The sequence below is a fragment of the Schistocerca serialis genome, chromosome 1, assembly GCF_023864345.2.
Source record: "Schistocerca serialis cubense isolate TAMUIC-IGC-003099 chromosome 1, iqSchSeri2.2, whole genome shotgun sequence".
Classification (NCBI taxonomy): Eukaryota; Metazoa; Arthropoda; class Insecta; order Orthoptera; family Acrididae; genus Schistocerca; species Schistocerca serialis.
Window position 1 is genome coordinate 391,218,609 of NC_064638.1, and position 16,564 is coordinate 391,235,172.

At 40.8% G+C, this 16,564-nt stretch overlaps 1 protein-coding gene across 1 annotated transcript in view; it reads left to right on the forward strand.

The window, feature by feature from the left end:
- The window catches only part of LOC126471404 (bifunctional glutamate/proline--tRNA ligase), a 252,116-nt gene that overhangs the window by 163,704 nt on the left and 71,848 nt on the right, over positions 1 to 16,564 (forward strand). The window contains exons 15-16 of the mRNA XM_050099536.1: positions 1,140 to 1,325; positions 1,409 to 1,501. Of these exons, the coding sequence (XP_049955493.1) occupies positions 1,140 to 1,325; positions 1,409 to 1,501 (279 nt within the window). The remainder of the gene's footprint in view (positions 1 to 1,139; positions 1,326 to 1,408; positions 1,502 to 16,564) is intronic.

The window sequence follows — 16,564 nt, forward strand, 5'->3', positions numbered from 1 at the left end:
TAGTTAAAAGTAAAATCACGCACCAGTTCTCCGAAGCCTGAGTATTTTACTGCGTGTAATAGTTCCTAGGTAGGTTATTATTATTTATATTTTTGTGAAGATATTCCCATTTATTTTAATCATTTCAATTTTTAAATACTGAAAATGAATTGCCATTTTATCTTGATATAAATTAGAAGTGTTATTGGGTAAAATAAATATTCCTCTGCATAATATTGAATCACATCCAGATTGATAGACTGAGCAAGGGCACACTACTTCAGAATTAAGACTCTTAATATGTTTTATTTTTTGCAAATAGACTTATATTTTCATTATAATAATGTGGAAAGAGGCCCTTGACATTACAGTCGGTATCTTCTTCCAGGCATTGGCCAATGGCAAGGACAGTGATGCAGGGTAACATACGATCGATGTCTAGGCTGAGAAGGATAGGAGCACTGGTGAGGGGAGTAATGTCATCATTAAGTGAGAGGGGGCAAATAGAGCATGAGGATAGGTGTAATCTGCACATTTTTTTTTCTTAACCAGTTTTAGGAGAGAATGCAGGAAGCAGAGGAAGCCCCATTCCTGCTTACAAGGACGGGCGTGGCAGAGAGGGAGAAGTCTGCTCCTACATAATGTAGTTTTACCTGTGAGAGTGCTGATATATCTAGGATTTGAACATTTTATTCATTTCATATGATGTAAAGCTAAAATTATGTAGAAGTAATAGGTGCACTTATTGTTCTACATCATAATCAACAGTATGTGCTTTTGGTGCGTTGTAAATATGTTTCAGTTTTCATAAAAATATAAAGTTAAAAATCATATGGTTGATCTGTTAACACTGTGATTACTTGTGCTCCGAAGTATTACTTGAATTTGAATGCTGGCAGCTATTGACTCAAATATGCCGTTAGTATTTTTGACTTCTTTTGCTGGAGCACTAGCTAAAGCATCAAGATGATGTGTATGTACATCAAGATGATGTGTATGTACTGTACACAGGGACTGTTCCCATAAGCGAGAATAGGTAGGGTCCCTTTTGCACATAGGAAGGTAGCTGGTATGTGCACGAGGGAAGGGAGATGGGCTAATATATGACTTTGTCAAAAAGTGAGTAATAGTTGATCTGGTGTTTGTTATTTCATCTTCAGGTCACAGTGGATGCCGAAGTTGCTAGGCTGTTGTCTTTAAAAGCCGAGTACAAACAAATAACAGGGAAGGAATTTCCATCGGCTGGAGCAAAACAAGCAACCAAAAAAGAACCCAAAGAAGAAAGGAAGGAGAAGCAGAAAAAGGAAGTCAAAGAAAAACAAACCGCCATTAAGAAAGAACCCGAGGTAATATTTTTAAGTCTTTAAATTATTTCGCCATTCCCATACGCCATTGATGTTTTCATTTTGTTTTATGCTAAATTTTGCAGGTGAAGGATGGAGAACAGGTTGGCTTGAAGAAACAAACTCGGTTGGGACTGGAAGCAAGGAAGGAAGAAAATCTTCCGGATTGGTACTCACAAGTAAGAGCAAAATTAATGTCTTGCATGTACCAGGTGGTTATAATTAAAGTGTAGCTGCTCACGGAGGTCCAGTGTGCCCTGTAATTATCATATGGCAGCGAAACTTGATAGACACAGTATGCTAATACATTAATGAGGAACCGATTTACACTACAAAAAATTTGTCGCAGTTTTGGCCACCAGGTGCAGCTATGGTACTGTAAATTGTATGTATGATGGTATGACATCCAAACTTTCATTTGACAAGCCATAAGGTGAATGAACAATATGGCTGTCAGGAAGAGGAAAAGTACTCGTTTAGGGAAACAGTTTTATGTGAATGGCAGCAATGACAGTGCTGCATTGAGAGAGTGTTGCTGACTGAAAATTCTGAGGAGATGCTCAACGTCATTAAATGGTTTAAAGAAGGTGATTACTAAATTCAAAAACATCTGGAAGAGGCAGACGTCCTATCCTGGTGGAAGTACTTATTAAGTTTGCTGTTGCTGCAACTGAACATGCTGCATGTGCCATGGTTATTGCTAGTGCTCATGCAATGTCATGAGAGTTGTCTGCAGCTTGTGGTCTAGTGGCTAGCATTGCTACTTGTGGATGACAGGGTCCCGGGTTCGATTGCCTGCCGGATTGGGGATTTTCTCTGCCCGGGGACTGGGTGTTAGTGTTGTCCTTATCATTTCATCATCATTCGTGACAGTGGCCAGATTGGAGTGTGAAAAAAATTGGGACTTTGCACGGGCGCTGATGTCCGCACAGTTCAGTGCCCCACAAACTGAACATCATTATCATGAGAGTTGTCCATCTCTTGGTCAACAGTATAGAAAGATTTGCAGTCTGTTTTGCACTGGTACTTGTACAAGATCCAGATAGTGCAGCAATTGGAACCTCATGATCTGCAACAATGTTGTGAATTTGCTCTTCAGGTTTCTGTCACAGATTGAAGTTGATGGCATGGTCTTGCAGTATTATATGGAGCGATGAGGCACATTTACACTTTAGTAAAAACAGAGAACTGCCGAATTTGGGGTACTGTTAAACCACATTTTTTGCACTAAGAGCCATTGCACTTGCCATTTGTGACTTTGTGGTGTGGATTCACAAGCACCGTTATTCTCATTCCATTCCTCTTTGAAGAGAATACACCCAGAGGGCCTGTCAGTTGTCTGCATGTTATCAAGGTGTGCTTGTACAGCATGTGATTTCTGCTTTGAAGAGTGCAACTGTGTGGAAACCACTATTTTCATGCAAGATTGGGTGAATCTCTTGCTGCTCTCCCAGTGAAAGACATGCTTGATGGAACCTTACAGGAATGTGTTATATCCAGAGGTTTTCCAGATGCTTGACCTGCAAGATCACCTGATCTGAACCCATGTGATGTTTGACTCTTGGATATCTAAAAGAATGTGGTTACCAAGAATACATTATGTCTCTACCTGATCTGAAGGCCAGGAACACATTGCTCATATTTGCAGCAGCACTGGTGCAAGTAGTGTTAATTATGTCATTTTTTGGATACAGCATCTCTTCGTCATCTCTATTGCTCATATTGAACTAACTGTATAGGCCATGTTTTAATAATAAAATCAACATTATGCCTTTCTCACTGGTTTGGCATTTTCTGCCCACGTCCCATTCCTAATCCTTTATGCACGAAAACATTTTCATATATCTTTCTAGCAGTTCCAGTTACAGTTTTTCGCCTGGAGGGTTTTTTTTTTTTTTTTTTTTTTTTTTTTTTTTTTTTTTTTTTTTTTTTTTTTTTTGGGGGGGGGGGGGGGCTGTTCCACATTTAAAGTGCTAGAATACCTAGCAAGTTTCGCTTTACAATACTTACAGCCCATACTGGACCTCTGAGAGTAGCTGCCTCCAATTATAACCACCCAGGTTAAGTGAGTAATTCCGACAATTTAGTCAAAGAGCAAGGGTAATGTTTAAATCCGTAAATAAAGCACTTGCTTGTGGTGCTACTTCGCTGTAATTTTGTGAAATTGTCACATTTGCTGCCACTGTAAATCAGATACCATAGTAATTAACAAACTGTAACAACAACATTAGTAAAGGCATACTTAATTTTGCCGCTCTACCCAGGCTTCTTACTAACTGTCCGGGAAGGCACATATCCATCCCTGTCTGTTAGATATATGTATGTTGCATGTCAGTTGTGAGTGTGGTTTCTTGCTAGGTAAAGCTGGCTGCAGTGGTGAGCTGCATCATGGGTATAAATCGCATTAACACAAAATCATTTAATTATTTTCTCCTTAGTGTGGAAGTAGTATATTTTATGTATTACAGACCTTTTCTGTATGTATCGTGTCGTGTCCTGAGAGTTAGACTGACACTCGTTGGGCGAGACAGAGGAACTTACCTTAGTCAGCAATTCTGATGTGGCAGTGCTCGTAGGCCACCTACTGTAGCCCCGACCTCTGCTGAAAAGCAGACTGTTGACTAGTGTAGAGTGTGGAACTCGGTAGGAGTCTGGTCGGTTAGAGGATGCAACTCATCTACTCTTAGACAAGTAGTTACTTTCCCTGGAAGTACCCCCGGCACATTCCCTAACTATATACACGTTACTATGTACAAATATCTTAAGTATGAAACTTAAACATCCCGACTGCTGCACAGAGGCGAGTGGAGTGTTACTAAGTACTTTTTGTTACAGGTTATGACAAGTCTGGCTCCTGTTCCCGACCGTCACCGAGGTAATGTCCCTAACGTCTACCCATCTGTGCTCCCCCTCCAGTCAGCAAGTCGCTTATTTATAAGGGATGGTTGCACTCGACGCCACCCTTCTGGAACGTTCCATCGAGGCTGTTTCATTCGTGATCGTCATGAGGCTAACACGTCACTTCTTGCTGCTAGCACATGATATTGCTCATTGTCTTCTCCGAGTGTTCCCCTTGTGCTGGTGCCTCTGCTGTCCAAGCGTCAGGCAGCTGTGCTTGCTACAAACCTCATGATTCTCCAGGGTCTGCTCCTTGTTAGCAGAACAAGCTTTGAATAGTGGGTTCTGGCATGTCATACAAATATTTCACAGGCCTCTCACTTAGTAGTGATTCTGACAAAATCTAAATACTTCCCACTTAGCAATTTTACTAGTCTTAGGACTGAATATTTTACTATATGCACCACCTCCCATCGCCCGGGGAAAGTTTTGTAAGTGCGGATCTCAGAGGTCGCAAAATGTTCAGCAACTAATACTGTGTGCTAGTGGACGCTGCAGTTTTTATTGTCAGGTTTTTGCTCATCACAAAGGTTAAAGATTCTTTATTGCATGACATATACTGTGAGAGTACAGGGTTCACTAACAGAATTTGCATTTTCAGTTGTCACGTAAGTTACAATTCACAAAAATCCATTATTCGAGGTCACATACCTCCAGTCATTCTGTCTTTTTGAAATGGTTATAACACTCCAATTTTGCTGCCATTGTATCAAAAATTTAATTTGCTTTCCACCACGTGAGTCTCCGAGACTCAGATAAGTCTACAAATATTTTCCCTACATTGTTTGCGGTATTTATGTCTAAGGGTTTGAGTTAGGTTATCTTTTGCCAGCCCGCAGCATTGGCGACTCCCACATCGGCATGTTTACGTCCACCGTTCTGGTGGGTTTCAGCATCTGACTATGTTCTCTCCATAACACTCTGGCAGTGTGAGGGGTACATGGTTCAGCCCTCATTTCATACTACTCTCTCTCTTCCTCCTCTCCGCACTGTAGAGTCTGGTATGAGGTAGTGTACCTTACCATACTTCTTGGATTATTATCAGTTACAGTCGTATTTGTTTCACACACTTTGGTCCAACTTTTTCCTCCTACTTCACAAAGCCATCTTGCACACTTTCTACAACACATACAATAAATATACATACAGCAAGTTATAAGTACTATACAAAGCAACACTGAACTCCCGTATCCCCACATGGAATACATACTGTTTGACCAACCTTTAAATGTCATTCTTTGCTGGTACTCATATTTCATCTTACAAGTCATCCATTTTGCAGCCTGCTATCTTTAAATCGTCTAGATGTCTAACTATATGCTGTAATGTTAGTAGTATGGAGATTTGCATCGATTTTTGCTTTTTCTCATCTCTTATACAACAATCTATATCTATCTTTAGCTTAAGAACTATGTCTACTTTATCTATGTTGGTGCAAACGACATGGTCAGCTTGCAACATTGTCTGTGCACCATAACCCTTACATTTACTTGAGAAAGTTAATCTACCAGTGCCTCACACAATGATGTTGCTGGATGGCGAATCATTACATAGTATTGTCAACCATTCTTCATTGCTTATCTGCGTGCAGATAGTTTTGTTTCAAATGATGTATTTAATATTGCAATCTTTGGGAACCTTGTGGACTGGTTGTAACATGCGAGCTTCACATCGCTCATGACTGTAAGTGGACATTAGGACAAATTTTTGTTTACAGATCTGTTTCTCATTGTGACTGTTTTACAAACTAACTGCTCACTAGGCAGTTGCGCGTACTGTCGCTTCGCTTCATCTATTTTGAGGAATTCATTCTCTGATGCTATACAAGCGTATAATTTCTTTACGTTATCGTACTCAGTCGGTACAATGTATATACATAACTATCAACTAAAGGTACATGTAATACTTAACTTAAGGTGTCACCTGCTAAAAATAGGTATAAATCTATTATTCACAATAACAGATATTCTTGGTCCTTCGTGAGTTCCATGGGAAACATTTAGTCTTTCACTTCTCCTTTGATTAGTTCCAAATACTTAACTACCTGCACAGGATTTATCAAATGTGGTTCTAGGAGGCCCTTCTGTGCGCGTTCACAATCGCGAAAATCAACAAGTCATACTTTTGCTCTAATTTATTAAACATGGCCCTAATTCCATGATGGTTATTATAATCAAGGCCTGTTGTACCATCCTGTTCGTGCTGTTCTCGTAGTCTTCTACGTGCGCACTTAGATTCGCGATTCCATCTCCAGCAATTTGAGCATTCTTAGTTACTACGTTCAGTGTCTGATTAATCCCTGTCAGTGATGCCCTGACTGTTGTGACTTGCTCCTTGGACAATACCAACAGCTCGCTCTCTGTTGCTCCTCTAATACACCTTTTTTTGCCTTGAAAAATGGCGCATCGTCTTTGTCTTGCATGCCAAATGGTATCTTACTAGTCTCCCCAATAAAGTTTAATATCCCTCGTTTAGGTCTTGGTGTCCCATTGTCCCATGCAGGGCTAGCTAATCAATTAGCTCCCTTGACTCTGCAGTTTTTCCCACATGCCATGCTACTGTCTTTTGAATGTTCTCACATTCCTCAACGTTCATCTTTACCTGGTACAACCTGTGGAGACAATGTGGTACTGCTCTATCGACCAATGCTTGCGTCTGTTCTAACTTTTCGTGTAGTTCTTTTAATTGTAAATAACACAATTCTCCAAGTTGTGCTGTACAGGTCAACTATACCACGGTTGTCATTATATATCCCTGGCGCTGACTTAAACTGCTGCACTTGTATATCCATTGGTGGCATTTCTCATTCCGCGAGGATGGTCAGCATCATACTCCCCATCATGGTTGCCACCCATAGTGCCTGCACCATATTTAACTGCAGCAGAAACAGCTTTCCTCAGCCTTCCGTTTCAATTTTCACGACCCCTTACTTCTTTTCCTGACATCAATTCACTCGGGTATGCACTACCTTAATTATCTCATATTACTCAGAAAAATTCTTTCAACCAATTAGCATGGACTTTTACACATTTATTTTCTTTTAATCGAATTATTACATTTGGACCTTTTATGACCACTACAGTGTGCGTCCCTCGCCATTAATTGTCCAGCTTCTTACTGTGTCCTCTTTGCATGCAGCAACACGTGGTTATGCCTTCTAAGTTCTTTTGGGTTTTGTGTCCGCTCATAATCAACATTATTTCTCTCCTTGCTTTTGTGGCTCGCCACACGGGCATCTTGATGCAGCAGTTGCATCCGTTGTTGGACCTCAGTCACATAATCCTTGTAGTTATAAACTACGTTTGTGGGCTTTCTCTGTAACCGCCCAAGTAGGTTACACTTCCTCCCGAAAAGCAATTCGAAATATGTGCTCCCAGTTGTACGGTGCTGAGTCATGTTGTACACAAATGTCGTGAAAGAAATCCATTGGTCCCAATCACCCTGATCTCGGCTAATGTAGTGCCATAACATTTCAGTTAGTGTATGATATGTACACTCCAGTGAACAATTTGTCTGTAGATGGTAAGCTGTCATCAGTAATGTGTCTATCCTCAATAATTTACATACCCGCTTCATAATATCACATATTAAATTCTCCCCATGTCACTGAGTAAAACTGTGGGGGTCCCAAACTTCAGAATTACTTTCTCGACCAACTTACGCATGGCCATGTCAGTGTCTCAGCAGTCAATTGGCTCTGGCTATAACAAACATTGTGAGCGAGTCTTGAAACCTTAGGATATATTATTTACCGGATTTGGTTAGTGGTAGGGGACCTATGATGTCAATATCACATCTTTCAAAAATAAACTCTGGGGTTGGTGTTAATTCCAGTGGCTGCTTCATCTTTATCTGCATTATTTTGTTTTTCTTGCAACTCTCACCCATCTTTATAAAATTCTCTTGGTCTGCTTTCATCCCAGGCCTAGTACAGTATTGTCATGTCCTCCCCATCCCCCGATGTACACTGCTAGGGGATATGTTCATTTGCTTTAGCACTGCCAGCTTTTCTTCAGTACTCATCACATTTTCCTCTCTTGTTTCCAGTGTGTCTTCTCCTCCATCACTGGCTTGTTCTTCAGTGCTCAGTGCCGGAGCCGTTGCCGTTATTGCTGCTCCAGTTGACTCAGCTTGCATCTCTGCGCACATGGCCTCAGCTGACTTATCTTTACCCTTGTCATTGTTCCTGGCTGGCTCCTGAGCACACTGTTTTTTTGTGCATCCCCATCTAACGTGCTGTGGATACAGGAAAGTGCATTGACTACTCGATTCTGTTTACCTTCTTTGTACAGTATCTGGTAGTCGTACTCCTCTAGCTTCAGGCGGAATTTCAACAACCTAGATGACAGGTCAAATATACTGCTCAACCACGCCCATGGTGTATGGTCCATGATTATTTGAATTTTCATCCGAATAAGTATGGACGAAAATATTTGGCAGCTCATGCTATTGCCAACAACTCACCTCTACTGCACTGTAATTTCTCTCTGCTTTGTTTAGTGTCCTCGATATGTATGCGATTGGCAAGTCTTTTCCCATTGGTCCTTGGCTAAGATAAGTGCCCAAAGAGTGACCGCTCACATCCGTCATGACTTAAAAAGTCCTTGTCGAAATACAAATATTGTAAGATGGGAGGACTGAGCATTTTCTCCTTCAACTGATGGAACGCCTCTTCTTGCACTCCACCCCATTCATAGGGAACCTCTTTCGTTATTAGCTTGTGCAAAAGTTTAGCAATTTTACTGAAATTGCTCACAAAACGCCTGTAATATCCTATCATCCCTAAAAAAACTTTTTAATTAAGTCATTGTCTTTGGTTGAATCAGGTTTTAACCCTTCCTTAGTTAGCACATTTCCTAGGAATGTCATTTCCTTGCAGAGGAACTCACATTTATCTACCTGTAACTTTAAGTTTCCCATTCACAAACGATTGAACATTTCTTCCAGATGAGCATTGTGCTCTTCTCGCTATGCGTGCATTACTACAATATCATTAAGATATATGCATACATTGTTTCTTTGTACACCGATCAGCATTGTGTTCATCAGTCGCTGAAACGTAAATGGAGCTGTCTTCAGGCCCACCACTATTTTGTTATATTCATAATGGCCCTTTGGTGTACTGAACGCAGTCTTCTCCCAGTCTTTTTCATCTGTCTATACTTGATAGTATCCCTCAGCATGGTCTAGCACAGATAAGTACTTCGCCTTTACTAGCCTGTTAAGTATCTCGTCTATTCTGGGCAATGGATATACTCTGATTTGTTATGGTTCCTTCCACTTCTGGGAATAGCGAGATCTTGTGCGTTACCAGTGTGGTGTGCATTAGCACATCTCCTGGTAAGTAGAATACATCATTAAAAGCGGCACATAACTCCTCTATTGCCCCCTGTTCTTTGCTATTCAAATGCACGATGCGCATATTTTCTTTTAGCAAACCCTGCCATGATTTTACTTTCTCTTTCCACGTGGGCGGGGTGTGTCGGACTTTATAACATCTCAGAGATGGAACTTTCTCTGCAAACACTTCAGGTGTGGGAAACCATACATCCTGTTCTCTAGTGTTCATTATACTTGTGATACACATTCTGTCCTAGACTGTTACTAGTGCTTCCGGTATATAGACCCCTGTTCTAATTTCTTGTCTTGGAATTATTACCTCTGAGCCTAGTCGGCATGTCATCTGGACTTTTAGAATCTTTTCTTCCCGTGCCCCGATAACTATTTCTTGTTGATTCTGGTCATTCCATGGCCCATTAGTTCTCAGCCCCTGTTTGGATATTTTCTCGTCGCTTCCAGAGCGCGTTGCCTGTTGGCAGCTTCTTATTCTCAGCTCACGCAAGATGGCGGGCGATAGTAACTCCTGTGTTTGTTCAGTACGAGACTCACTTGCTTGCCATTAACCCAGGAGTGCGGCGCACCGTTATCTGCGGGCAGCTGCGCTGCTATCACTTTGGCTCCGTGTGTCTCCTGTGACTCGCCTTTCCTTTGCGAGATGCCGCCGTACTTACATTACAACTTGTTTTCGTTACGACTGAAGACTTTCGTTGTTTGGCGCGCCGGTTTCTTTTAGTTTGATCTGTAATTTGACCTATAGTCACATCTTCCCTGGCTTCCCTTAATGCAATTCGTTCTCCACGTATACAATTTTCGCAGCCCGCATAATTTAGTATGACCTTGTTCTTTACCAGAAATTCTTGCCCCAACAGTCCTTCAAATGGTTAATCGATCCGAGCATCTACTACTTGGAATTGAGCGATCCATTCGGCCCCTGTCTTGGTCTGCAGCCGTATGGATACTTGCCCTACTGTTCAGATTTCTTCTTCACAGTACTTTTTATAGTTACTGGCTTCCTGGTGTCCCATTGTATGTGCTTTTCCAAGACTCTGACCTTTATGAGATTCACGTGAGCACCACTATCAATTAATAGCTTTCTTTCGGTTCCATTCACATCCCTACTTTGCAAACGCACATAATCATTCTTCCTGGTGCAGTCACCGTTTATTACTATCCCTGATGCAGTGTGATGGGACTGCTGCATTACACCTGTTTCGCATTTCCTGACTTGTTCCTTCTCTTTATGTTTGCCCACTTGCTCTCCTGGTATTCCCAGGCGAAGTGTCTGAACCGGTGACACGTGAAGCATGTCACAGGCTTTGCCTTGAGGCACAGTGCAGAGTGCCCCGTTCGATTACACTGTGAATATCATACTGGCGGAGGATAATGAGATTGCGACCCATTTCCCTTGAATTCTTTTTACATCTATCTCTTTAATTGGCAGCCTAGTATGTATGAAACATTTAGCAGCTACTTTTCGTTCTATCCGGGGCATACCTGCCACCCGGTGCTTCTCCTTGTCAGACAGAATTGCGCATTCTTCTGATGCCACTAAATAAATGGCTTCCGCTAGAGTCAACTTTTCCCCTTGGGCTCTTATTACCACCTTTATCTTGTCATCTTACAATCCTTGAACAAAGTCTGCCCTGCCTTTCCCAATTAACGTATTACTTCCTACCATTTCCTCGTCCTTCATTACTCATTTTGCTGTCTCCCTGAAATGGAATTGCATTGCGTCCATGAGAGAACCTCATTGAACTACCCTTTCCTCTTGCCGTTGCTGATTATTAAACATATGACATGCAAAGAAATCGACAATATATTTATTCTCATAATTCTCTAATAACATGGCCCTCATTTTGGACCAAGTTTCTGTATGATTTCTTACTAAGAGTTTATTGCAGGCAGAGCCCATTATCTGTCCATCTCCATAAAATGTTCTTGGAACTAATTTAGGTTCTTTACCGTGACGTTCCTATCGATACCTTGATGGAGTGTAGTGGCACTCCCATTCTACCTATTCCTCCACTCTGAATTGCCTCTATTATTGATCAATTAACTAGTCACCCCCACATCCCTCAACTCATAGACAAGTAGTTACATTCCCCAGAAGTTCCTGCTGGCACATTCCCTGACTATATACACATTACTAGGTATAAGTAGTATGAAACTTAACATCCCGACTGCTGCACAGAGGCAGGAAAACTATTTACATATTCAGCAATGTAGATAAAGAGAGAATAGCGTCATATCATAAGGGAAACTCAAAACAGCAGCTTGTAGGGAAACTGTGGCTCAAGTTCAGAGAAATAGTTTCCCAAGTTCTGGAAAGATAGAAACAGCTACTAGTGTGCAATAGGTACGAAACACACGTAGGTCTATAGGTAGAGTTAGGCGAATCCAAACACATTTGACTGTCAAGAGGAGAATGCATGAAGCTTTCAGTGACTCATTTCAGAGTCTTATCAATGAACCCCAGACAAAATCAAAATAAATAATATATCAATAAAAAAATGATTTTTGGAAAATGTAATTAGACAGATAAAAAGTCTACTCACCAAGCCTTGGCAGAAGAAAACGCAGATAAAGATATTGAAACTTGGAGACTCTTGGAACCAGTAGAAGGGTTGAGGGGGAAGGAAAAGGGCTGGTGATGTTTAGGAAATGGGAAGAATACGGAAAACTCACCCAGAACCTCTGGATGAGGGGAGACTTATCAGACAGGATGAGAAGCAAAGACTGATTATTGGGGACTGCACTGGACTGATAACCTGGGAACTTAAAGATGGAAGATAGAGTAATACACAAAACAGAGATTACTAACAAAATATCATGCAATACTTAATAAGAGTAAAATGCTATGTGGCAGAAATGGGATGGGCAGGTCAGAAAATAAAATTTATAGAAAACCAAAAAGGGGTGAAGAGTAGAGTTCTAAGAAACTGGTGTCTGGAAGAAGAATCCAGCTGGCATGTGTGGTGAAACAGGCACCGTGGTCACTACTGTCATATTGTAGAGCTTGCTTTGCAACAGGATATTTGGTGTTGTCAGTATACACTCTGCATATGCCCAATTGTCCTCACTGATAACTTGGTGGTAGTCATGCCAATGTAAAAGGCCAAATAGTGTTTACATAGAACAAGTACAGTACTAGGATTGGATGTGATGGACCAGGAAATCGGCTTTCGAATTAGGCTGGTGGAGTAATTACATCCAGCGAAGGCTGAGGTGAGAATGGTGGAGTATCACTGTAATTAGTTGCACATGAATAAATACGTTTGCCTCGAATGCCCAAGCTGTATGGGAGAGAATGTTTGACATGGCAAGGATGGCAACAGTCAAAATCTGAGTACTGCTGTTTGTTTGTCATTTAATGAGAACAGAAGTGTGTAGCTGATGCTCGGTGAGGATGTCAACATCAAGCAAAGTAGCATGGGTTTCGGAATAAGACCATGTGATATTTGATAGGGAGAATATATTTAGGGATTCCGAGAATTTTAACAGGTCAGCCTCACCATGAGTCTAATGGCAGAGATGTCACCAATGTTTCTAAACCAAACCAGGGACTGAAGGCATGTGGATCCCAGGAAAGCTCCCTCCAAGCAACCCATGAACAGGTTTGCATAGGAAGGAGTCATCCTTGTTCCCATGGCCATGCCACTGATCTGTTTGTATGTCTGCACCTCAAAGGTACAGTTGTTGTTGGTAAGTATAAAGTTGATTAAGGTGAGCAGGAAGGACAGGTTTGGAATCAGGTGGGAACTGGTCGAGGTAATGTTCAGCAACAGACAGACCAGGTACATGGGGGGATCTTGGTATGTAGGGAGGTGGCATTAGCTGTGGCAGGCAATCTATGTTATGGGAGTGGGATGGACACAGATTTCAGATGGTCTAGTAAATGGTTAGAGTCTTCAATATACGTAGGAGAGAAGTTAACTGTACAATAGGTTGCAGGTGTTGACCAACAAAGCAGACATACTTCGAGGGGATGCTTTGAAGTCGGAACTATGGGACGTCCAGGGTGATGTGGAAATGTTACAAAACTTTACATGAGGTTTGAAACATGTTACAGGGGTGGGTTTTGCATCAGGCGTCACTTTTTAAAAATAACATCAGTCCATTGCTGTTCATTTTGCCTCTCACATTCAATAAGTCATTGGTTTCACATACTGTGTCACAATTAGTCAAATGAGATGTCGACAATTTAGTCTTTAACCTGGTTCTGAGTTGAGCTAGGATTTTATTCTAATCTGGTGCACAAAGATCATCAGATACCCCATGAAAAGAATTAACAGCTGGAAAGGTCTGCAGACTGAGGACACTTAAGTGTTGCTAACATTCTTTCAAATTGCGCAATCCGCAAAGAAATATTTCACTGCTGCTGTAAAGTGTTTGGCAGTAAGCAAAATGGCTACATCATGTTTGAAAACAAGTGTACTGAATGACAAGATTTGGAAATGTATGTAGTTTTGTAGCCAGAAACATCCCTAACGTGGTGACATAAACTTCAAACAGCAGAATGACAGCAGTGCCGTATTCATCCTCAGAAAAGCAAGCACCCATCACCCCACAGGATAGCACTTGGACATTATAGAGAGAAATTGGTAGTGTGTAAGGGACACTGGTGATAGTAAGCTGGGTTTCCTTGAGTCTAGTAGTGGAAGTTTTGCTTATTCATGTAACTACTTAAGTGAAAATGGGCTCATAAGTCTCCCAAAGACGTTGAATGATGAAGTATGCTTCTTTATGGTAGTCAACAGTTGTTCACAAATTTGAACACAGTCATTAGGATTCAGTTTGAATTTTATATGGATGAAATTGTGTTGAAGCTGTAGTGAAAAGGCGTTTTCACACCAAAAGATGAGGACACTCTTGATTGCAGTTCACATGGTATTAGTGTTTTCAGGTTTATGTATAGACCATAGAACCCTAAATAAGAGTTTTCTTAACTTAAACTGTTCCTCTCAAAACTCAGAATCCATATTGCAATTGGATGTAATGACAGAACTGCACTGTAAGGCAGGATTTGATAGTGACACTAAAATATTGTTTGTGCAGCTGTAATTCTGTCTCTATGTTGGTAAAACTCATGTCTTGTGACTGTGTACCTTGCCTTGCTCCACTGTAACTAAATTTCTATTACTATTTTCTACAAGGTTGCCAACATAGACTTCAAATTTTCCCATCTCTCTATGCCACCCAATACTGCCAAGAAGACAAGATCAGACTAAAGACATTGTGCACAGAGTCATTAAGCAGGTATCCTTCCCACATTCTATTCGTGAATGGAACAGGAAGAAAACCTAATATGTGCTATGTAGGTACAATGACTTCACATTCATTATTTTGTATAGTGAATGTAGATATTCCATATGAGATGTCACATAATAGCTATCCCTTATTGTATGTGTATGTATTCATCATAAGTAGTTCAGGTATGTCAAAGAGTGTTGTAAATGGAATGTAATTGGTCAGAAAAAGTATTTGTGATTTGAAAAGTGATGGTAAAAAATTGTAGAGTAAATGTGCAAGATTCCATCTCCGGATACCTCTACAGCAGTACTAGAGACAAATCCTCGTCCTGTCATCGTCGTATAAGTTTCATCTGCTGTCAGTAACTAATTTCTGGTAAATTCTAACTAATTTGTGGTAAATTTTATGATGATTCTGCCATTGTAGCTATATTGAGTTTGTTTCACCATATAGGTCAGCATTGAAGTAATATTTCATCTCTCTGAGGTTTATACTGTCCACTAGAGAGAAATAAATTAGAGAGCTGTTTACGATTGTCACTGAAGGAAAGAATAGTCATAAACTTGGTGATTGAAGAGGAATGTCACATAATTTGTGAGGTGCTTCTACATGTGAAAATAAACCAAAAACATCGAAACATCTCTGATTTTCAATCATTATGGAAATAGAGAATGTTGAAGACTACTCACGTCTATGAATGAATATGAAGACAAGTGTGATTATTACTTACCGAAATGTGTAGATGCTGTGGTGGTCAGAGTAATGATGGGACAGATGACTATCCCTACAAGAAGTCTGTGGGTTCTCCAACAGATGGCAGCATTGTGACATTGCACCGAGGCAGTAGCTGCAAGTATACTCAATGTGCAATCATGAGTTGGATCAGTGAGCAGTTGTGAGTCCATGTGGATGTCATGCTTGAGTGATGTTTAATTGAGCAAGTCCATTGTGTCAGTGAACATCAACATGCCACATATGCTCAGTCATGCAGACATGTATATATGTATGTATCTAAGTTTACTGTAATGACAGTACCCATATGCCTCTGACAATACCAGAGATATTTCACTGATCAACAAACCCCCTGTGCCAGGGTATTTGCTATTTTTCAAACATTACATGAATCTGGAGCACTATCAAGTGTACATGTAACATCAGAATGTGAGGCCACCCAAACAGTTGCGGGAAGGGAAGACATTTTTGCAATGGTACAACAGACTCCCACCATCAATTAGTGGCACATTAGCCATCAGCTTGATATTGCACCACAAATGTGAGAGTGGCATACGTTACATTCTGAGGGCTTGTACCCCATGTAACGTCTGAATCCAGGTGACTCAGTAAGCAGACAACAATTTTGTGAATGGTTGGCTGTACACAGTTTCGTTCAACACACTTTATTTACGGGTGAGGCTACATTTATATGCAATGGTATCATGAACATCCACAATTATCTTAAATGGACGATTGAGAACCAACATGACACTAGGGAAATAAGATTCTAAGTTAGGTTCTCAGTGAACGTCTGGTGTGGTACAATTGATGACGTGGGGATCAGGCTTGTATTCCTGCTAGATCACATGACAGCCGCAGCATACACACATTTCTTGATAGAAGAACTACCTGCACTTTTGGAAGATGTAACATTAGAACAATGATGGCAAATGTACCTGCAACATGATGGGTCACCAATTCACTGTACCAGGCATGTATTTCAGTATTTAAATAACACATTTCCTGAATGGTGAATCGGC